Source organism: Cyclopterus lumpus, chromosome 17 (assembly GCF_009769545.1).
Source record: "Cyclopterus lumpus isolate fCycLum1 chromosome 17, fCycLum1.pri, whole genome shotgun sequence".
In the NCBI taxonomy this organism is placed as follows: Eukaryota; Metazoa; Chordata; class Actinopteri; order Perciformes; family Cyclopteridae; genus Cyclopterus; species Cyclopterus lumpus.
The window spans coordinates 14530845-14553287 of NC_046982.1; the positions used below are offsets into that span (position 1 = coordinate 14530845).

Below are 22443 nucleotides of genomic sequence, written 5' to 3' on the forward strand. Positions count from 1 at the left end.
ATTGGACACTAAAGTATTAGTATTCAGATACTAAAAGTACTCCACTACAAGTAATAGTCTTTCATTCAAAATATTATTTAAGTAAAATAATGTAAGTAGTATCAGCCTAATGTACTTAAAGTATCAAAAGAAAAGAAAAAAATCCATGTGAGTGTTTCATTTATATATGATGTTTAGGGATTAATATTACTGCTGCATTAACGTGTATGTTGCATTTTACTGCTGTAGATGTTTATGCTTGTGCTCCTTTATATACTGTTGGGAAGTTTAATCTACAGCAACGCATAATATTCTAGCGTCGCTGACCTGTGAGAACTACATATCTCTAAAATATCAACTTTTCATGAGCTCAGAAGAAACGCCCTGTTTTCAGCATTGTGACGATGCATTTTCCAAGTGACATCACTTGAGTCAAAGTTTTATGAAACATTGTTCACTGATACAGTAGTACATATTTAACTGTCATGTGAATTTCAAGAACAAATAGGAGTTTGTAATACTTCAGTTCTTAAATGTGTTCCCAACTTCCCCCTGAACAGTAAAGAATGATATAGCTCAGCATAATAACTAATGAAACATGGGACTGAATGATTGTAAACAGAAAGGTGTGTAAACTCATATTTAGTCAATTCAGATATTCAACGATGAACCTGTTTCTTCTTCCCTTTAAAAACACCATCCTTTCATTCTAGATGTCACCATTTAATGCCATAAAGCTTTACATTTGGCTCACATTGAGAGGAGCAGGTGTGTTTACACTCTACCCTCCCTGGAAAATAGTGACTCAGCCTTTGCACACGTCTCTCACACACATATGCATATAAGTTATTATAGGGGCAGTATTGCCATTTAGGACAAGTCTTTGCTCGCAAAATGAATAATTTGTACACCCAGAAGTCTCCATCTTTTTTTCTTCTTCCATAACATAATCTGAAATTTGTTTTAAAACAAGCTACAGATAAAACAATATGATACTCATTTGGGATATTAAATGAAAATATGTATGTAATGTCTAAGTCATATAATAACAGCTTGTATTTGGCTTTGAGCTTCAAACTCATGAAGCACAGATGTCAGCAGCTAAGTGGCCCTCTGTGGGCCTCTGAGCAAGGAGCCGCCATGACGAGTGATGTGGCGTCCCCTGGTGGGATCATGTACAGGGAAGGCCTCTGTGTTGGCAGCTGATAGCCAGCAGCTAAAACCAGGCAGCTATATATACACACTCATAGTTTTCCCATTAGTAAGCATTAAATTCAATCAACGTATTTTTAATTGCACATCAGATAAATTACTGTCTAAGTTTTACAACAAGACAATATTCACATTTGACTACTAAAATATCAGTCTGAGGAACCATTTCCTGGTGCTCTCTTTGTGCACTATTGCTCTATGCAGAATGTTCACTCACTATAAATAGGCCGAGACTGGCATTATTGTTAATACACTGTATATTCAATGGAGGAGGATTCATCCCATGCCTCCCCATAACTGAAACAGCTCGAGATTAGTTCATGTGGAAATATTTATTTTAAAATTCAAGTTCAGTATCTTCACATGTACGTTTCTAAAATGCACACATGACGATCCAGTCCATTCAACCACTTTCCTCTTGAACAAACTGTACAAAAATGTTAAGAGCCTCCAAATTGAGGCCTGTCTCTCTACATGACAAAACAAATACTGAAAGAATGTCATTAATGAAGCCTGTCAAATCTAAATGAGAGAAGATTATGTACTGTTTGGCAACTGTAGACTCACTCACTACCAAATATTTCCAAAAAGATAAAGTGATTGTGGCAAAGACCCACAGACATGAAATGTGTTTCTTTCAGATATCGACAACCCAAACAGTCTTGCACGTCTATCAACTTGGCAGCATGCACGGCATTTATAAAGCACCACATAGCTTAAAAATAGAAATCGCACATTCGTCCTAGGGGTCCATCTGTGAAGTGTCAAATCCGTCCTTGTGTGCGTGTATGTTTGTGTGAGGGTGTTTGGTTAACGAGGGCTGACGCAATCATGCGATTATCTCAGTTCAGTCTGTGTCCTTCGTCCTCGTTTCAATCCGTGTCCTTTGTCCTCGTTCAGTCCGTGTCCTTCATCCTAAGCAGGTAAATGCCGTTTCAGGACGTCCTTGGCGTTGCCGGGCAACACCTCAGGAAAGTTAACGTCAAACTCCACCACCAGGTCTCCTCTCTGCTCTGGGTTTTTGGGTAAGGGGAGACCCTGTCCTGCGACAGTCTTTCTCATGCCAGGCTTGATGACATCAGTGATCTTCATGTTGCACGTCTGCCCGTCTATCGTTGACACGGTAACCGAGCATCCACATAACGACTGAGAAAGACGGGAACATGGAAGAGTGAGTCAGGAGAACGGCAACCCACACACACTCTACTGTAAAAAGAACACGTGTCTGTTAATTAGGCTGAGATTAAATGTATGCAGATGTAAACTCTTTTGCCTCAAATTCAAAAATCTTTTAACTATATATGTTTTTTTTACTTTCTTTTTTTACATAAACACACCAAACATTTCAGAGTGTTAAAGAGAGTAGGAGGAACCGTATAAGTACATCTTGCAATGTGGGCGGCCCCCGCCTTTCTGCCCTCCCTGTGATACAGCTCCTATTTCTCAATGTTGATCAAGATTGCATAAGTGCTCAGCCAAAGTGAGTGTGTGTGTGTGTTTGTGTAGTTCAGTACTATGCTCATTCAGGACACCTGTACTTTCCAGGAAAACCAACTTTTGAGGCAGACTCCCACAGCTTTTGGATTGTGACGAGGCTTTTTTTCTTTTCTTTTTGAGCATCAAAGCTTTAAAGCCGCACTCTAAAGTAAATATGAGCTTTTTCTGAATCTCCCCTGTGTCTGTGACTAATCCATCTATCAGACTATATTAATACTACAGCACTCAGTCATAAGTGTGTGCAAAAATAGAAAAGGACTCACCTGTCGTAAGCTCACGCGCACAGGATACACAATGTTTGAGCCCTCCCGCTTAAAGTGAGGGTGTGGCTTGTCCTTGATGACGAAAACAATGTCCGCAGGAATGGTATTGGGAGACTCGTCTCCCTCCCGCGGGAACGTGATCTTGGTTCCCTCTTTCCAGCCCCGCTTGATCTCGATAGTGAGTATCTTATCTTCATTGCGCATGGTCCTGACATCTGGATTTAGCCTTTGGCGAGAGATCTTCAACTTCTTGGTGCAGCCGTGGAAGACCTCCTCCAGGGAGACCCTCAGTTCGTGGATGATGGCCGGGTCCTGCTTCCGGCGCTGCGGCCCTCCAGGGCCGACATGCCCGTCCCGAGGGAATCCGTTCATGTTGAAGTTGGTGAAGGAGCCGAAGGGGTCGTTTCCGTCCACCTCCATGTCATCGTCGTCTCGTCCGTTGGCTTTACGCCCGAAGAACATCTCGAAGGGGTTCGAACCCCCGAAGAAAGTGGCGAAGGTGGCGTGAGGGTCCCCGTGGAAGGTGTAGGTGAAGTTGTTGCCTGGCCCGTCACCAGTGGGAACACTTCCTCCCTTGAGACCTGATGGATAAAAATATCAAACAACGGGTGACTCCAGCTTCTCAAATGTGAGAGTCTGCTCCTCCTTTTCTTAATGTTGCCGAACATGTTTGGGTATTTGAGCGTTAGTCAGATAAAACAAAGACGTCACCTTCCTCTCGGAGATTGTAATGAACATTTTGTGCTGTTTTCTGATGTGTTAGAGGCCAAAACAATAAACCAATTTAACGTAAATAAACAGCAGATTCATTGTTTAGAAAACAATAATGGTTAGTTGCCGCCGTACAGTTTATTCATCATTGTCATTCGAGACAGCCCACTGTGTCAGTTTTTAATACCATCCCATCATGTTGCCAAAAATGATCTTGATGAGTTCCACAAAGTGTGACAAGCGAGAAAGCACTGGTTTTAAACTGGTAACTTGGTCAATAGCTTGAGTTGAGATATCGAATCTGAATCGGGAGACGATTTCACTAAATACTTAGCGATCCAACATTTTCAGTCCCGATACCAATACAACATCTGGGCTTTGGGTTCTGGATTTTACCGAGTTATGATCCAACAACTACTTCAACATTGCATTCGTGACTTTGTGAAACAAAATGTAACAAATAAAAACATTGAAATGTACTGAATTGTTATTTACTAAAATAATGAGATCCGATACCTGATCGGCCGATTCAAGATCGTCCATTATTGGAGGTATTACATCAGATAATCTACTCAGATGATGGTTAGCAATGTTAACACTATGATTACCAATAAAAGCACACATATGTTTGCAAGGCTTGAGGGAGCCGTTAAAAGATAATTGTACACATTTATAGGTCTATTCGCAAACTTGTGCATGCTTTACACCTTGTTTCACTCATACTGGCCCTTTCTTAAGATGTTCAGCACATTTGGTGCATTACATGGTAAAAAATAAGGTTAGTTTAGTATACTCCCTTTTTAATTTATAGATGAATGTAGAGATTTCTCACCTCAACCATGCTTCCCATCCATAACCATCTGTTCAGATATTACATTGTAGGTACCACATACTCAATAAAGACTTTGATATAATTACAAATTTGTATTTTTATATATTACAACACAACATATTCCAGAAAATCTGTGGTGGAAATGATGACAGGCCTTTATTTCTCTTATAACAGAGGCTTATAGCTGCAGATAGAGTGTAATAGCTAATCCTCATAATAAAATACACAGAACTGTAGGCCTATGATCTGCCGAACAGCTGTTCTCTAAAATGGATGGTCCCAATGTTGGGCTTGAATTAATGCCAGCAGTGTTTTACATCAACCATCCGAGCATTATAACGGAGTTATAACGGAATATTGACGGTGAATTAAAAACCGTCACACAAGGTTATGCAATGGAATGGAATGCAATACAAAAATAATTACCTTCTTCTCCATGCTGATCATAAACTTCTCTTTTCTTCGGATCACTAAGGACTTCATATGCCTCGGCGATTTCCTTAAATTTATCCTCGGCGGCTGCAGACTTGTTTTTGTCGGGGTGCCATTTCAACGCTTGTTTTCTGTAAGCTTTCTTAATATCCTCGTCTGTGGCTCCTTTAGAGATACCCAACGTCTTATAGTAATCTTTGCCCATTTTGCACCTATCCCCTGATGTTAAAGAATAAAAGAAAAGAACGGAGAATAGATCAATGAGAGGAGCTGGGAGACTGGACCGATGGTCGACGGGTGGTTGTCACAGGAGTGAAGCCGGCTCAGTCTGGACTCGAACACAATACGAAGACACGGACAGATACACAGTGCAGGATGAAAACCATTTAGAGGCTGTTACTCAACGACGTGGACCTTCTGCTATTTATCCGTGACTGGATGACCCTCTTTAAATAGCCACAGCTCCCACCTCCCCTGCATTCACAGCGCCGACGTCAAGCTGGAATAATTCTGGTTCCGGTGAGCAGAGAGCCGGTGTCGGCTGCTCGGTCATGGTGAGCTGTCAGTGGAACAAATGAGCCTCGAGACAAGGTCACGCAATATGTATCAGAATGCTCTCCACAATATGGGTCATGGCCAGAATCACCTGCTTACTGAGGGTCCTTAGTGTGTGCGTGTGCGTGTGTGTGTGTGTGTGTGTGTGTGTGTGTGTGTGTGTGTGTATGTGTGTGCTGAGGGGGGGCGGGGGATGGGGGGTATCACTTGTCGATTCTGCTAAATAATTCCTACCTGGAAAATAATTGACAGTTTGAACCACCAGGGGGCGTTTTCATTTTATTCCACATACACAACAAATCACCATAATAACGCAAACACACACATTATCAACTTTATGTCCGGGTTATTCCTATGCTATCTACCTGCCTCAACCTTATGGAGGACTGAAGCTGCCATTATATTACAATAACTGAATGGCTTAGAGAAATTGTGTAGGAATATAATCCTTAAACTTAAATAAAAGTGCAGGTGTTCTGGTTAAATGAATATGCACAGAAATGGACAAATACATCAATATTTATTTATTTAACAAATCCCATTTTTGTATTATTTAATTTTCATATTACGTTATTCCAAATGCATTCTGTTCTGTTTAAATGTATTGCTGTTTTAATTTATTTCCCCTTTTTTTTAATACAACAGTTTTCGTTGTTATTTTTGCTAAATTTCAAAATGACTATATGTTTTTTCTTTTCTTTTCTTATCCCCTGTCTCTGAGTAGCCTACATACAGAGCAGGGGGACCAGTGATGATTGAAGAGGATGATGATCTGGTGGGCGCTCCTGCAGCCACAGCGCCACCTGCTGTACCACAGAGATAGGGATGTTTTCTCTTTGAGTTAATGATGAAAGCGCCCATGCAGCACTGGCACTGAAACCCGCCAATGAGTCAGCATCTGCAGGTCAATACTCTCTGAAAATCATCCGCGCATTTATTTCCAACCTGAGCACGCTGCATTTTTTTTGACTTTTTGATTTTTTGCTGTGGCTAATTTGTTTCAAAACTCACCATGGATCAGTTTCGAGGTTTATTTGCTAAACTGGATCAAAACGAGGATGGATTCATATCAGTGTCGGAGCTCAAAGACGAAATGAGGAAGCATGGAATCCTGTCAGCGGATGGAAAGGTCCAGGTAACAATCTTATCTGTTGGTGGTCTGCTGTGTGTTCTAATTTCATTCATTCATTCAAGCACTAATCAAACACAAACCTGCAATTTTTTTTCCTAGAATATTGTTGATTCTTATGACAACGACAAAGATGGCCTGTTGGATTATAAAGAGTTCCTCAGCTACATGATGGACAGGGAGAGGAAGTGGAAAATTCACTTTCATGACCTTGACAAGAACAAGTGTGGTGAGTGGTCACAGACTTGAACAATGTTTTATCAATCAAGGAAGCACAAGAAAAACTCCAATAGCCTTACATAAACACTATGTAATGATTTAGCAACATGTTATTACAACTCCTATTTCGATGTTCTTTTGATAACACACTTCTACTTATGTCTACATTTTCTTTATAACAATACTATAAATGTGATTTCTTTGGACAAAAAAACAGTAATTTCAAGGTCAGACAGGAGACAGACATGCCTACAGCTTGTTTATGGTATACACAGTAGACAACACACACACACTGCACAGTCCTGCAGGCTGTGACGCGTTACACTCATGGAGTTGACAATGTCACTTCCCAGAAATATGATAACTGAAAGAGCAGTAGCAGTACCTGTTTGTAATTGTGTGCGTTTCTTCTCTGATCAGGGGAGATTGACCAGGAGGACATCATATGTTTGTTTAAGGAGTTAGGAGTGGTCATATCAAAGCCGAATGCAAAAAAAATAATTCAAATGTAAGATTTCTTTGCCCACTACCTCATGGATTCATTGTTGTATTTCAAATTAGTAATTTAAAGTAATTAATTTAGTATTGTGTAAAATACTAAACTTTAACAGTTGCAGTATTACACAGTTACACATTGGTGCTTTCTAAACAGGTGTGTGCTTGGGTTGATATGTTATCACAGATGACTTTATGGTTGATTATTTATCTAATCATGCTCCCTGATACATCATACAATATAAGCTTTCAAGCCTGCAGTTACAAAAGAATAAATGGATGTTGCCCTTCAGCTTGGACTCGCTACCTGGCAGACATGTGTATTTGTGTATTTTAATGTGTGATTACTGCTCTTATAACTTAAAACATTTACATTCATGCCTTTTTTTAAAGTGATACTCGCATGTTGCCACACAGCTTCTTTCATTGCAGCATGTGATGAAAACAAACCAAGTGTTTATCCAACAGGATGGATAAGGACAGTTCAATGACGGTGGACTGGGGAGAGTTCCTGCACTATGTCATCCTCAACCCCGTGGACAACATCGGGGAGCTGGTGTCGTCATGGAAACACAGTCTGGTAGGCTCTTCTGGCGGCATCACGATCCTGTTATTTCTGATGTTGTTGTGACACATCCACTTCAACATGAGTAATGACAGAATGTTTAAAGGATGATGAATGTAATCGTAGGTTTTCGATGTGGGTGAGAGTCGTGCGATGCCCATCGAGTTCCCCGAAGAGGCCTCAGGTTTTGGTGCATGGAGGACATTTGTTCTTGCAGCGGGTCTGGCAGACGCTGTATCCCGAACTGTGACGGCACCTATTGACCGCCTCAAGACCCAACTACAGGTCAGCAACACTATCAGGTGATATACTCTGTTAGTGACATGCATGGGTGGATTCATTCGATTTTATGTGATTTTAATGTTTGAGGCCAAACAAGTAACCAAGTAGGTACATGCTGCTTACAACACAGTAAGTTAGACTAACTTGATATGCAATGAAGAAACATCTAAGATAACACCCCCAGGCCTGAATGTTGTAATAGTGTTGAACTTAGTTGAACTTAGAAACTAAGTTTCATCTTTTGAAACATCTCTTGCACCAATATGTGTAATACCATGTTGTAACATCACATCAAAGAAACATCGTAACAATAAAACAGTTTTGATTCCAGAAATATATACATGACACACACACACACACGCATCTGAGAAGGCCCTGTCACCCCAGGTCCTTTCCAGAGCAATACAATCGGAAAGCTACTTTATCCACTTTTTTAATTATGCAACGACACCCTTTCAACATAGTGCACTTGGTGGGACAGTTCATTTTATTTAAGAGTTCAGATTACTGTGTTGCTGTTACTGTTCCTATTGGTCAAGGATGTGTTAAACTCACATAAAGTAATTTAATGGATTTGGAGCATTTTACTTCTAAAAGAAAGAGAATATAAGTGCTTTGTTTTGCAGCCGCTTCAAGTTAACATATTTGATGCAAGTACCCTGGAGAAAGAGCTCCATCTAAATAACATATTGTGATGAAGAAGTATCACATAATTATTACTGTCTATGTGTTTTACTTGTTTTCAACTTTCTGATACAGATGTGACACCCTGAATGTTTTGTAGCATCTTTACCAGTATTTATAAATTAGTTTCTTCAGGAAGCTTCACATTGCTGCACATTTATTTCAACTGCCAATGAAAGTGATTTGTGTGAAACTGTTTCCTGTGTGTTCTGTAGGTTCGTGGATCCAAAGCCTTCTCCCAGGGCTTCCAGGAGATGAGGGCAGGTGGTCTGCGGTCGATGTGGCAAGGCAACACCGTCAACGTGCTGAAAGGAACGCCACAGTCAACGCTGCAGTGTCTCATCTATGCCCAGGTGAGGCATACAGTCGTTGGCAAACTCTCCAGTGTGAATTATGTATGCACCAGTATCCTGTTTCTAATTGACGAACTCACTCAGAGCTTCTCTGCCTTGTCCAGATGAAGGCGTCGACCCAGAGCAGCACACAGGAGACTCTGACGGTGCAGCAGCGTTTCGGCTTGGGTTGCGTCTCCGGCGCTGCCGCTCACGCTGCCTTCTACCCTTTAGAGGTACTAGATCATCTAGATCAACTAGATCATCAACTAGATCATGAACAATCCTGCTGTTCTGTAAACATTTACTCTTAGTTCTTTACGTTTACTTTATTTTAATGCTGCTAGTTTTCTACCGTTACAAAGTAAGATTATAAATGCATGACTTTTACTTGTTACACAGTATCGTACACAGCAGTACTACTACTATTCCTTAAGTAAAAGATCTGATTACTTCTTCCACAAAAGTGGTTAGCAATAATGTGCTCGAAAAGATTTTAAAAAAGATGCCACTGCTATCTCGTTGCCTTTCTTTATGGTCATGGAAATGTCATGTTTAATCCAAAAACTATTTTGAACAAGTTGTATCTTAATTCAAGAAGTGAAAGATTTACTTTCCCGTTTGTTCCTTTCACAAACTCCCATGATGAGAAACTGAAGTGTTTAGTTGTGAAACCCGATCTTTTCCAAAAGCCATAAATTCTAAATCAACACAGCCAATTCTGACGAAATGTTATTTCATACATATTATAAAATGCAATACTGAGGCCAAGAGACGTTTCAGTCCCAGTAAAAGGCGAGGCCCCGCCTGCTGTTTAATTGAGGCTCAATCAACATAACAAAAGCTCTGGTTCCTACGCGTCGCTGAGTAGATGTCTGTGTTATTCATTGAAGATTTGTGTCTTGATTTAATTTGAGTGAAACCTGAGTAAAAGCTTCTTTAAGTAAATCTTTGCTGTTTTACAGTAACAGTGTTCACGTATTTTATTTATTGGTTAGAATGACCATAGTTCCTTGCAGATTAAACCAGTTAGTTGTGTCTCTGTTCTGTAATGAGCTGCTCTCATATTTGACACATAAAAGGCCTTTTGTAACATTTTATATATATATATATAATCCATCATAAATCTAAAATGCAGGTATTCACATCCAATAAATCTTCAGTTTCAAACTTTTCAATACATCTGTATTTGAATACGTTACTTTGTGAAGCTAGTAAATGGATAATGCAGTTTCCAGCCATTTTAAAATACAGATTGTTGATTCTTTTATATTGCAAGAATTGTTGCAGCTGCAGTGAATCTTTATTTACTGGAGCACCATTACCATTAGCCTTCATTTGATGAACCAGCTTAAGTGTATTAATGGAGGTTTATTCTAGTAATATCCCTCTTTTTAAATCCTCTGCAGGTGCTGAAGGTGAGGTTGAACTTGCAGCAAGCTGGCACCTACCATGGTGTTGTGGCATGTGCTCGATCTATTTATAGACACGAGTCCCTGTCTGCCTTTTACAGAGGATTCAAGCCAAGTGTCCTCTGCATGATCCCCTACGCAGGTGTGGAGTGTGCAGTTCATCAGGTGAGACAGAAGAACAACACTTAACACAAGCTCATCTGAAAGATTGTTTAGATGTCTTTAACTATTTGCTTCTTGTTGCAGTCAATCATGAACTGGGCACAGAGTGATCCAGCTTACAACAGTGACTCCAAACTGTTTTTCTTCAGTTTTGTGGCCTTTGCCTCTGGACAAATAACCAGTTACCCTCTGGCAGTGATCCGGACTCAGCAGCAAGCACAAGGTAAACACCTGCAATTTCTGTCCCACATTTTGAGATTATTTGAAACAATTTGAGACGTTTTACTTATCGCCATTTGTCTTGTTTTGCAGCTTTGAGTTCAGATTCACGTCCAGCTTCAGGTGTATTGCAAGGACTGAGAGGGATATATGAAAAACGTGGAATTAAAGGATATTATAATGGAATGGGAGCCAGCTTCGTCAGGGCTATTCCATGTGCTCTGATAAACTACACGTTAACTAGAAAATTTGAAACTCTGGTTTCCTCAATGGAGCCTTGAGATTTAGCAAATAGGTAGCTTTGTTTTGGAACACATAGAAAACTGTGAACTCTTACTAATGGTAACTGAGGGACATAACATAATCCTGGGAAACCTGGGGAAATATCTGAAGGTATGCAATTATTATGTGATCCAATCTTGAATAATTCTGTACTTTTTTAAAAGTTAAGTGAATGAATAGCCACCGACCGAGCATGAGACATTGTGATTTAAAAAAAGAATACAACACAGCTCACTCATAAATGACTTGAAATACACAAAGTGACAAAGGCTGGGCTGTGTAAATGTGTTGAAATGCGAGCTGTACAATAAAAATGTTATTTCATAACAGGGTTCAGACATCTTCCTTTTTCACCCGTAAATTAGGCCAAACCAAAACTGTAACCCAAAAAAGGGAATCAAACCACAATGGTCGTTATCGCGAGACTACGTGTGACCGCGAGTTTTCCTGCTCACTTCCCGTGAATGTAACCGGCCATCTTGTGTCGCGGAGGAGGAGAAGAGCACCAGATATGGCTGACTACAGCAGCGTGGCGCCCCCGTCCTCTAACAACGGCGCTGGAATGAACGACGCGTTTAAAGACGCTCTTCAGAGAGCACGACAGGTAAAAAGAATAATGTTGGTGTGCAAATAATGTCGAAGTAGTGGGCAAAAAAAAACCGAGTTAATTATGCTTTTTCTGTCGTCACGTAGGACAGCGCGGCGGCCTGTGCGAAGCTAACGACGATTAGCTGATGTGGCGCCACAAGGCACACCAGATGCGTTATAAAAGCGTTCTGAGATGCATGTACACCTTTAATTAGATTAATATAATATGTTATTCTAAATACAAGCCGTGTATTGGTTAATAACAGCAACGGTTACAGGTTAGTTTAAGTGGAAGTTCTCGCTTTCCTTTGTTGGCTCAGACTTCCGGACAGAAGTCGAGAAAAAAAAACTGCAGCGAGGGAAGGCCGCAGCCAGGGCGACCGAGCATCCACAACAAACGCCAACAGCAGACCCATAGTCTTGATATGTTTTATCTCTTTGTTTACTGTGTGTTTCAGATCGCAGCGAAGATTGGTGGCGATGGCGTTGCGGCACCCCCGACTAACGAATTCGGCTACGGGGGCCAGAAAAGGCCCCTGGAGGACGCTGGTGGGTATTTTCCCATGCCTAACCTGAATATCGGTCAGTGGCTCAAATCGATTCAATGCAAGTCTTGATAGTTAATGCTTGCCTGTGTGTTTTAGCTGCTACTAAATTGAATTTGCCTAGAAATGACAATTAATTATACCGTGACATGTATATGTTGATGTGTATTACTGTAGTCTAACATCATGTATAATACTCCTAACCACATCAACATTTTTTGTGTTTTTAGCCAATGCAGTATGATTTATTTATTGCATGTTTTGAGATGTATTTTCACTATCTGACCTTACAGTCGTTACAAATCAGTGCCTGGCAATTTAATATTTGGAAAAAAGATATACAAGTTAAAAGGCTGAGAGGGGGTGGGGATAATGAGTTGACTGGTTTCTGTTTTGCTTTGTTAGTGTGAAGTATGTGATATGAAAAAACGTGCATCATTATGCACAGTTTCAAGTTATTGTGATACAACTAGGAAATAGTAATTCAATTTAATACAACAATTCTTCAATATATCTATATATGGGGTTGAAAAGTTAAGTTAAACTTATTATTACACAGCACCACAAACTACATCCAGCATCTAAAAAGATCATAATGGCAGATTAAACGGTTTCAACAAAAACTAGGCATATAGTAAGAGAGGTATGATTTATTGTCGCACTGTTGGTATTGGCTATAATGGCAATTGAGGGTATATTCCAGCTCTGTGTGGTGGCTTTGCAGGCCTCTGTTGTTTGCCATAACATTTACATTTCAGGCTGTAATGTAAGCCCTACCAATTGAAAAACACTCGTAATGTAATGGTGGGTTTAACGATAGATACTTATACTGGTTATTATGTCATGTTGTCACAGACCAACCAGAGACGAAGAAAGTGGCTACAAATGACGGTAAGTGACCTGATGACGTAGCTGTAGTTAGTTATGTATGTGGCTGTTGTGATGATTCCCAACCCAAAGTAATTGGCCCAAAAAAATAGCATGAATTGGTACTGTGTTGCATGTGTTATACTTAAATGTGTTGTATTTTTGTTCCCCTAATGAGCTGTAAATTCTCATTTTGCAGCCTTTTCAGCAATGGGAGGAATGGGTGGTCCCCCAAGGTATATACTCGAGTTGTTAAAAAATAAGTCACAATGGTTAATTAATTACAAAGCATTGATTTAACATGGCTTTGTTCTGTTATTCTCAGGTCAATATCAGAGGAATTCAAGGTTCCAGATGGAATGGTCGGATTCAGTAAGTAGTTTTTTTTAAACACCAGGAGAAAAAAGCTCATAGTTGTTGCTATTGAGATGTAACGTATCCTTTTTTCCCGTCTAGTTATTGGAAGAGGAGGAGAACAAATATCACGTCTTCAGCAAGAGTCTGGATGTAAGATACAGATTGCGCCTGGTACGTTCAGATCCGTTGTAGATATTGTGGATCTTTGTAATACGAGGACATTGTTGTTGTTGGGGCATCGGCATTAATTTCTACGTCTATGTGTAGACAGTGGAGGAATGCCAGACAGGTCGGTGACATTAACAGGAGGACCAGAATCAATCCAGTAAGTTATCAGTTTCCATTTAACGGCCCCCTTCAGGGAAACTCTTTGTTTTGAAAGTACTTTTTGGGACCATGTCAGGGATTTCAGTCTCTCTGACAACCAATTTCCCCCCTCAGGGCTGCAAAGAGGCTACTAACAGAGATTGTTGATAAGGGGCGTCCAGCTCCAGCATTCAACCACAACGACGGCCCGGGAATGACTGTCCAGGAGATTATGGTCCCTGCCTCGAAAGCCGGACTTGTCATTGGGAAGGGTGGAGAAACCATCAAAAGCCTTCAGGTGAGTGTCCAGTCAGGCGGAGCTTGAGTAGTAGGGTGATGGTAACCATGGTGTTGTTCAAACAGGAAACACATTTGACCAAGACTCACTCTGATTCTACTTTGCAGGAAAGAGCTGGTGTGAAGATGGTCATGATCCAAGATGGACCCCAAAACACAGGTGCTGACAAGCCACTCCGAATTTCAGGAGAGCCCTTTAAAGTTCAGGTGGGTCCTTTCTCGTATCAGTGTTATACATCATGGGATTGTAAAAAAAATATAAATTATCAAACTACAGGTGAGCGGGTCCTCGCTCACCTGCTCGTATAGCTAGAAAATATTAGTGTCTAAAACTTGTCATTTTATTTTTTTAGTTGTGTTCCAATGACAATTTCGAATGTTTCTTCTTGGAAATGTGTTCAGGGCTTGACTGGCATCATGCATGATTATTTTTGGAAATATTGGTTTAGTTAAAGCAACAGTCTCTAGCATAACAAAAACAGAGTCAGATTTTATTGGAATATTTTTAACGACGAGTGGGTGAAAGCGACGTTTTTTTGCTGAATAATCATTGTCCAGGCCTTCTGATCATCCTGGAAAGAAGATTGAAGTCGATCGGAATTTTTTTTGTGGGAGATAACGTTAAATGTATAACGGCAAAAACTGAAAAAAACGTGCAACTTCGGCGAATTATTGTAGTGCCCCCCTGGTCTTCAAATCGAACAAGATTTTTTTTTGCAAGTAAAGGCATGCCATGTGCACTTAGGAAAAATGTTTCAAAGTGATTAGTCCCAATAGTGTTGACGCTATGAGCATTGAAAAACAAGATGCGCCCCTAAGATGTTCATTGGGCCATAGATCCTTACCACATAGAGATATAAATAAACGGTTGACATATTCTACGTCATCTTGCTTCAATGATTTGATTGATATCTGGTTTTGTTGATTTGGACCAAGCATGTAGTTGAAGTCAATTATGTGTTTTTCACAAAATTCAAAATGGCGGAAAATCTAAGTAGGCGGACCTTAGGGGTCTGAGAGGCTTTTTTGTAGACCAGGTGTAAGTGAACATGTGTGAAAAATTTCAAGTCAATCGGACCTTCTGGGTGAGGGGCCGTCGCCGGTCAAAATTTTAGGGGGCGCTAGAGAGCAACTATGAATTGCAAAAAATTTGACTCCTATACGTCTATTTTCACCAAGTCTGACAAGCGTTTCAAACTTGGTTAGTTTTAAAAATGTCTACGTACCCCAAAAATGCTCCCAATGTTCTAAAATAAAAAGCAGAATATAAGAATCCGAGCAATTTCAAAAGAATCCTCTCGGACTGACTTCGTCAGTCGCTCGGACCCTAATTACCTCTGCTTTTAGTCCTTTGAGTCTTCATGGAAACTAGTGGAGTAGTGCTCTAATGACACTTTCTTTTCTCTTCAGCAAGCCAAAGAGATGGTTATGGAGCTGATCAGAGATCAAGGCTTCAGGGAGCAGAGGGGCGAGTATGGTTCACGAGTTGGAGGTGGAGGAGGCGGCAACGGCGGAGGTGGCGGCAACGGTGGCAATGGAGGAGGTGGCGGCGGCAACGGCGGAGGGGGGGGAGACAGCTTAGATGTGAGTGTCTGTAATCAATTGTCTCAATTTGCAGCTGAGGGGTTGAATTGGTATCTTAACATTGGTTTTATTTGCTGTTATTTAGGTTCCTGTACCCCGGTTTGCAGTTGGAATAGTTATTGGCAGAAATGGAGAGATGATCAAGAAAATACAGAATGACACAGGCGTCAGAATTCAGTTTAAACCAGGTGAGTGATGACTACTCCTCAAAGGAACTGAGTAACTAACATGGCCAAAAGCCAAGTCATTTGGATGCGTTTGAAAACGTGTATGGTCAATGATGAAACTCATGCACCACGCTGAGAAGCTGATGTATAACCCCAACCCTAAATCTGAGACCTGAACACAAGACTATAGGGCTAAATCTCAACAACAGAAATGATGCATCTATGGTCTCTAACTACCATCATTTCTCCTTCAAGATGACGGCAGCACACCAGAAAGGATAGCACAGATCATGGGTCCCCCTGACCAAGCACAGCACGCGGCAGAAATCATTTCCGATCTGCTGCGGAGTGTCCAGGCCGGCGGGCCTCCAGGACATGGTGGTGGTGGTGGCGGCGGTGGAGGCGGCAGAGGCCGTGGTCGCGGGCAGGGGAACTGGAACATGGGCCCCCCTGGTGGACTGCAGGAGTTTACCTTCACTGTCCCAACCATGAAGACTGGCCTCATCATTGGAAAAGGCAAGTGACCCGTCAACGGCGTTAAGCTGAGTGCATGAACAGTATGTAGAAGGGTAATTTACCACAACTGGTAAATGCACATGTCTGAAACTGGTTGTTGCAGGATTTGTATGCTTGGTCTTGCACCTCTTCGCCACTTCAGTACTTATTATACAAGCTTTTTGGTTGTTAATATTTGTTTCTGAACTATTTAGGCGGTGAGACAATCAAGGGAATCAGCCAACAGTCTGGAGCCCGGATTGAGCTGCAGAGGAATCCTCCACCCAACGCTGATCCCAATATCAAAATGTTCACAGTTCGGGGCTCCCCTCAACAGATCGACTATGCCAGGCAGCTGGTGGAGGAGAAAATTGGGGTGAGATACTTCAGATTTTTATAAAATGTTTACTTGTTTACTTGTTTACTGACGAGGATGTGTTTCTTTGTTTTCAGGGACCCGTCACTCCGATGGGTGGCCCACACGGAGGTCCAGGTCCACACGGAGGTCCAGGTCCACATGGTCCCCCTGGACCACCTGGGCCCCCCGGGGCTCCCATGGGTCCATACAACCCTGGACCATACAACCAGGGACCTCCAGGACCACAGTAAGTACAGTAGCTATTTGATATAAAGATTATCAACAATATTTTAGACTTATCATATGTTGTGGAAAGTTAATGGTTATATATTCTTCTTTTTTTTAAATCAGTGGTCCACCGGCACCGTACCAGCCTCAGGGATGGGGCAATGGCTACCCACACTGGCAACAGGGACAACCTGATCCAAGTGAGTACAATCAGTTGACACACACTTAACACTTAATGTTAACTCAGTTCTATATCAGTTTATATAATGAATAGCTCCAACTTTATGTTCATAGCGTTTATATTGGCCTTTGTTTTGTAACAAAACCTGTTTGCTTTTTTCAGATAAACAAGCAGCCGATGCCAACGCAGCAGCGTGGGCAGCCTACTACGCTCAGTACAGCCAGCAGCCGCAGGCTCCAATGACCCCGACAAGTGGAGCTCCTGGCACGACTCAGAGCAACGGCCAAGGTGACTGAAGTGTTTCTCGGTATATGTGCAACCAGATGGAGAAGCAGAGACAGTTGAGGCGAGAATAGAGCAGTGTAGACATCGAGCTTTACTTAAGTAAAGTTCTTACGTGTTCTGGGCTCACATCTTCCTGGTGTCACCAACAGGAAACAAGTTGGTTTGGTTCCACCTTTTGCAGAGCATCAATTAAGAAAGAAAAATCAATTTTTTTTTTTAAACATTACCATAGGGACAGCATAGTTTTCCTCCACCATTTTTAATCTGACAGAGCCGACCCAGACAGGTGGAGGACAAACTGCTGTTAATAATTAACTAATTACAAGTTACCGTTTTTTTTAACAGGTGACCCACAGGCTGCAGGTCAGAGTGGACAGGCAGATTACTCCGAGGCCTGGGAGGAATATTACAAGAAAACGGGTATACGAACATAGTTTCAGTGTACACCTATTGACACAAGACAGTCTCAACAGCGACGGGGCGTTCAATCAGCTTCTTTTTAAGGTCCGGGTATTTGACACTACTGCTGGCCTGCCGTGGAGCGTTTCTAGTGGGCCTCCATCTGGTTCGAAATTTGATGCCTGTGCTGTTTAGACTGCAACACTTTCTATCTACCAGACTGAGCTGTCGACACAGACCCACCTTTTTATGAGCTTAGTGTAGCTTATTTTTGAGACTATATTAGGGTTTTATCAGCTCTGATGCCAGAGCTTTTCCATGTGCCATGAATGTGTTACTGCTATTGAACTAAGAGTTAAATGATTTGATGGTCATGGATATAAGCCATGTAGGATACAATTTCAGATTTGGATGCATTGACACATTTTTTCCCTCATCTTTGCAGGTCAACAGAGTCAACAACCTCAGGACTACACGAAAGCCTGGGAGGAGTATTACAAGAAACAAGGTTGGTACTCCTGTTAGCTGAAATCCGACTAAGGTCACACATACTTCATTGATATTTTACTCTCTACTCTAAAGCCTTAATTTAGACTTTGTGCAACAAAGTGTGATCCTGGTCTTAATAGAGATGTTCATATATATATAGAAAAAAGAGCCGCAAATGGGACTGTCCCCAAGTAGAAAAACAAGTTAGTCAAGTCAGACTTGGGCTCTAGCTCTGAGATGAATGTATTCAATGTTGATGGGTGGCTGTGCTCCTCTAGCAGCCCTCTGCAGTAGAGTGGCTGCTGTCTCAGCTGCCCAACAGAAAGGCAGAAGGTTTCTGTCCCGCCACCCAAAGAAAGGGGTAGTGGGTTCGTTCACCTTCTTATAGATGCTAGCTCAAAAGACTTGTAACTGTTTTTGTGATGTAAATTAGTTTGTGGTATTACTTTCATCAGGCTACATGTATCGGTACCGTTTCAATAGGATACACTTACAAGAAAGCCAATTTGGCTCTGCCATTTTCCCCAAGTGTATTTGCAGTTCCAAAAGTTTGGTCTTGATTTACCTTTTCAGGTCAAGCGGCCCCTCAGGCCACAGCAGCATCAGCTGTTGCGTCCCAGCCTGGCGGCCAGCCAGACTACAGCGCTGCCTGGGCGGAGTACTACCGCCAGCAGGCTGCTTACTACGGCACAGCCAACCCTCAGGCAATGGGTGCAGCACCACAAGCCCCTCAGGTACACCCCCGATAAGAATCTGCCCTGCACATCGACTGAATACTCAATTATTTTGTGTCTTAACCGTCTTCCTTCCTCAGGTTTTACAGGACCCCAGTGACTGAAGCAGCTTCACACACTTAACCAAAACTATTTCCTCCCTAAAAAGGTTTTTAGCTTTTTATTTTGGGAAGCTGAGTCAACTGATTCTGCTGTTAACATGCAATGTATCTTCTATGTATTTCTTCTGCACAGGGCCAGTAATGTGAAGTGGACATAAAGTAAATGCTACATTGTCGAAACAAAATCCTTTGTTAAATGTTTGGATGCAGACGCCTTGATGAAGATCTTAAATTTCCTTGGTTTGAAAGTGTTTCACATAGATGGCAGATTACCCGGCGAACACGTCCTTTTTTTTGTTGTTGTTTTTGTTGTAAATGCTTTGTTTTTAGTGAGGTAATTATACATATGGTCATTCCAGCCCTGTATCTACATTAAATGTGGTTAGAACTCATGTTTATTAAACTGTAGACATTACCATGTAAATCATCTCAGTTTTAAAATGCTATTTCCTGTTGTGTTTTTGCAATAAAACAAACTGAAACCTCCTGTGTTGGTAAGTTGGGGTGGTTTTAAACCAAAAGGGTTAAGAGGAATCTCTGTATGTTTTCTTTTTACGGGGAAAAAGTAAAAACGCAAGCTGTGTGGGTTTAATTGTCCAAAACTGGTTAACTCAAAGTTGTGCTGTCCTGTCTCTCTCCAACTGTCTATAAGGCTTTTAGATATGTTTTGTGCGTGCAATGATCCCGAGTGATTCAGACAAACATACGTCCTTGTTGATAGACATTTATTCAAACTTCTGTTTCCTGACTTTACTCTCTGACTTCAGCCGTAGACAGACCGTTTGTTCATAAGAAAGTCGGCAGGTATTCATGTACCGTAATTCATGCATTAACTGCGTTGCTGTGGTACACCTCTCTATAATTTTGTCTGGTTTGATGACATTGTTGAGGTAGTATGCACTGTATTGCCTTGATATAGACACTTCCTCCTCCACAGGCAAGTTTAGAAAAGCGGTAAGCAAGTATCTTTTCTAACATGTTCCCTCAGAAACGTGGTTGCAAGAAATGTTGCATATTTTTAGTGTTATATATATAAATATATATATTTTTTTGTGCTGTTCTTTTTCCAGGACAGTCAGGTAAATTGCCGTTGTATCGAAAATGCATTGAAACGTTTGTCTTGCCCATTTCAAAGTGCGAACTAACTCACATGTATATAAATTTGTGTTTTTAAAAAAAGAATGTTTTTTTAATATAAAAACATTGCAAAAATCGTTTTTGCTGTCCCCATTCTGTTAGTGTTTATCCAATATAAGAACATAGATGTTGTAGGGTCGGGGGTGGCTAAGCAGTCTTCATCCATCAGTTGAGCCCTCCTATACTGTAAGTACAAAACTGACTGACTTTGAGAGAATCGTCTTTTTTGATGCTTTATAAACTGCAAAAGATGTAGTATTTTTGTCAAGTTTTGCCATTTTCCCTTTGTCTCTGGGTAAGTATGAAATGTTCTGAGGAGAGGAATAGTACTTTAGATTCTTGTGTCACATGTTTCTGAGACATATTTGCCCCTGTTTGCCCCCGCAACATTCAGACTTTGACTCTTTACCGTATGTTGATTCTTTGTAGCTTGTTAGACTATTTGTGTTGGTAGCTTTTCAGTGCCTGTCGGCTTTATGAACTGAGGGTTTGAATTTCAGCACTCTTTTACACTCTTGGTAGGAACTGTTTTTAAGGATACCCATGTGGTTATTTGCGTTTTAAATACCTGATCTGCTAAGTGCCATTGTCTAGTTCACTCATGTTTTTTTTAAATGCCATTTATTGCAATATATTGCTTAGAAAGCCCTACTGCATAACGCCAGTGTAGCATGCTTAGGTTTCTGCTGTTATTACTTCAATGTCCTATATGAGCATGTGGAATGGTAGTAGTGGAAGTGCTTCTGACTAGCCCAGTATTGATTATGACATTTTTCTCAATGAGCAGTTGTGAAAGGCTGTTAATTTTAAGCATTGTTCACTGATGGCAAACAGTGCAATATATCTGATCTTTGCAGTGTCGTCCCAGACCTTGCACCTTAGGTTCTGCTGCAATAACCCAGGTAAGCGAAACCTAAGGAAAACAGTGTTTTTGTCTAGTGACATGACAATTTACATGCAAAGAAATGCATACCTGTGTCTTTAACATGCCTCAATGCATTTATGCTTAGTTGTGAAGAAATGTCCAGGATTTATCTAGTGTGAACAGCCCTGCTTTCTTGACCGAACTGCATGATATGCGCTGTATGACTTGTTACATGAAGTTTGACTTTTCAAAAAGTGACTTTACCCAGAAAAAGTTGTTGCATAGGCTCACTGAGGAAATGTTGTCGTATGTGCTTAATATTTGATAGCCTTATTTTTTCACCCCGGTAAGTCAGTGTCGATGCTTGAGATATGACGCTGGTAGATCAAAACTGCATGCCACGCAAACCTGTTTCCAGAAGTTAGCAATGTGCTGAACCGCTAGATCCAACGGTGAAATACATGATTCTTTTTTTATAAATTTTATAATCTGTCGTGGTGTGAATCTGCCCTGAAGTGCAGTGCAAATCTCTTATTGAAACGCTGCTGCCTTCACTTCTTGCTCACAGTGTTGGAGGACGCTGCAAGCTTAGGTCTTAGAATCAGGCGCTGTCGTAGTTTGTCCCCAAAAGGAGGAATCCTTTGAGTCAATCCCCACTGCTGAACGTAGACCGTTCAAGAGCTCCAGTCATAAGGTAAAACAGCAACGCAATGAAATTTAAATTCTGTGATTGCCAAGTGTTGGTCAGATAAATGTTTTTCAGCTCGGATCAACTGTTTTCTAAAATCCATGATGCCATAGTGTATTTAGATACTTCTGTCGCTTGAATACCTTCAATAACCTTTAGTCCATAGTAATGCTTTAGAAAGTTGGATGAGGACAGGAAGTGATATACTTTAAATAACATGCACTGTTTTTGTTGGCAGTAAAAATTTGGGGGGAGGGTTGGGTTGTCAGTTTTAAATCACTTTTCTCTGTAGTTAAAGGGTCTGTTTGTTTTGAGCCTGTTCTTTCTGTACATGAGATGCTCAGTGTTTCAACACACAGTTCGTGGGGGTGTAGAAGACAAAACAAGGAGCATGCCTTAGGTAAACAAAAGGTGTCATGTGTTTGTGTATATTATCATAGTTTTTTTTGTGTTGCTTATTCAACTTATGACTGTTGCCATGTTCATTAATAAAGTTGTAACAAATGAACT

The 22443-nt window shown here is 41.0% G+C and overlaps 3 protein-coding genes across 18 annotated transcripts; 2 read left to right on the top strand and 1 right to left on the bottom strand.

The window, feature by feature from the left end:
• Positions 1–1510: 1510 nt before the first annotated feature.
• Positions 1511–5652, bottom strand: dnajb4 (DnaJ heat shock protein family (Hsp40) member B4). Of its 2 annotated transcripts, XM_034555002.1 has the most exons (4): positions 5332–5607; positions 4921–5145; positions 2952–3532; positions 1520–2337 (listed from the first exon to the last, which is right to left on the bottom strand). In XM_034555002.1, the coding sequence occupies exons 2-4, from the start codon at positions 5129–5131 to the stop codon at positions 2107–2109; spliced, it is 1023 nt and encodes a 340-aa protein (XP_034410893.1). In that variant the 5' UTR covers positions 5132–5145; positions 5332–5607; the 3' UTR covers positions 1520–2106. The 2 variants fall into 2 exon arrangements, with proteins under 2 accessions (XP_034410892.1, XP_034410893.1); XM_034555001.1 differs by having other exon boundaries at positions 1511–2337; positions 4921–5652.
• An 841-nt stretch (positions 5653–6493) lies between these two features.
• Positions 6494–11438, top strand: slc25a24l (solute carrier family 25 member 24, like). Its single transcript, XM_034556133.1, has 10 exons — positions 6494–6616; positions 6713–6839; positions 7250–7337; positions 7793–7904; positions 8016–8174; positions 9071–9208; positions 9313–9423; positions 10597–10764; positions 10846–10984; positions 11074–11438. Exons 1-10 carry the CDS (start codon positions 6494–6496, stop codon positions 11259–11261), a joined length of 1353 nt encoding a protein of 450 aa, XP_034412024.1. The 3' UTR covers positions 11262–11438.
• A 294-nt stretch (positions 11439–11732) lies between these two features.
• Positions 11733–20456, top strand: fubp1 (far upstream element (FUSE) binding protein 1). 15 transcript variants are annotated; one of them, XM_034556367.1, is made up of 20 exons: positions 11733–11866; positions 12309–12432; positions 13251–13286; positions 13462–13498; positions 13588–13634; positions 13719–13790; positions 13887–13944; positions 14061–14223; positions 14331–14429; positions 15633–15806; positions 15892–15994; positions 16229–16489; positions 16684–16844; positions 16922–17073; positions 17178–17254; positions 17398–17523; positions 17866–17940; positions 18365–18427; positions 18982–19142; positions 19223–20456. In XM_034556367.1, the coding sequence occupies exons 1-20, from the start codon at positions 11774–11776 to the stop codon at positions 19244–19246; spliced, it is 2106 nt and encodes a 701-aa protein (XP_034412258.1). In that variant the 5' UTR covers positions 11733–11773; the 3' UTR covers positions 19247–20456. The 15 variants fall into 15 exon arrangements, with proteins under 15 accessions (XP_034412258.1, XP_034412259.1, XP_034412260.1 ...); XM_034556368.1 differs by having other exon boundaries at positions 19377–20456; XM_034556369.1 differs by having other exon boundaries at positions 13719–13769.
• Positions 20457–22443: the final 1987 nt, after the last annotated feature.

Coding starts and splice junctions, on each gene's coding strand:
- dnajb4 (XM_034555001.1), bottom strand. CDS start 5,131: ATGGGCAAAGATTACTATAAGACGTTGGGTATCTCTAAAGGAGCCACA. Junction 3,533..4,920: donor TGATCAGCATGGAGAAGAAG/GTAATTATTTTT, acceptor TTTATCCATCAG/GTCTCAAGGGAGGAAGTGTT. Junction 2,338..2,951: donor TGCGCGTGAGCTTACGACAG/GTGAGTCCTTTT, acceptor CGTCTTTCTCAG/TCGTTATGTGGATGCTCGGT.
- slc25a24l (XM_034556133.1), top strand. CDS start 6,494: ATGGATCAGTTTCGAGGTTTATTTGCTAAACTGGATCAAAACGAGGAT. Junction 6,617..6,712: donor CAGCGGATGGAAAGGTCCAG/GTAACAATCTTA, acceptor TTTTTTTCCTAG/AATATTGTTGATTCTTATGA. Junction 10,765..10,845: donor TGGAGTGTGCAGTTCATCAG/GTGAGACAGAAG, acceptor TTCTTGTTGCAG/TCAATCATGAACTGGGCACA.
- fubp1 (XM_034556367.1), top strand. CDS start 11,774: ATGGCTGACTACAGCAGCGTGGCGCCCCCGTCCTCTAACAACGGCGCT. Junction 13,287..13,461: donor GAAAGTGGCTACAAATGACG/GTAAGTGACCTG, acceptor CTCATTTTGCAG/CCTTTTCAGCAATGGGAGGA. Junction 15,807..15,891: donor GGGGGGGAGACAGCTTAGAT/GTGAGTGTCTGT, acceptor GCTGTTATTTAG/GTTCCTGTACCCCGGTTTGC.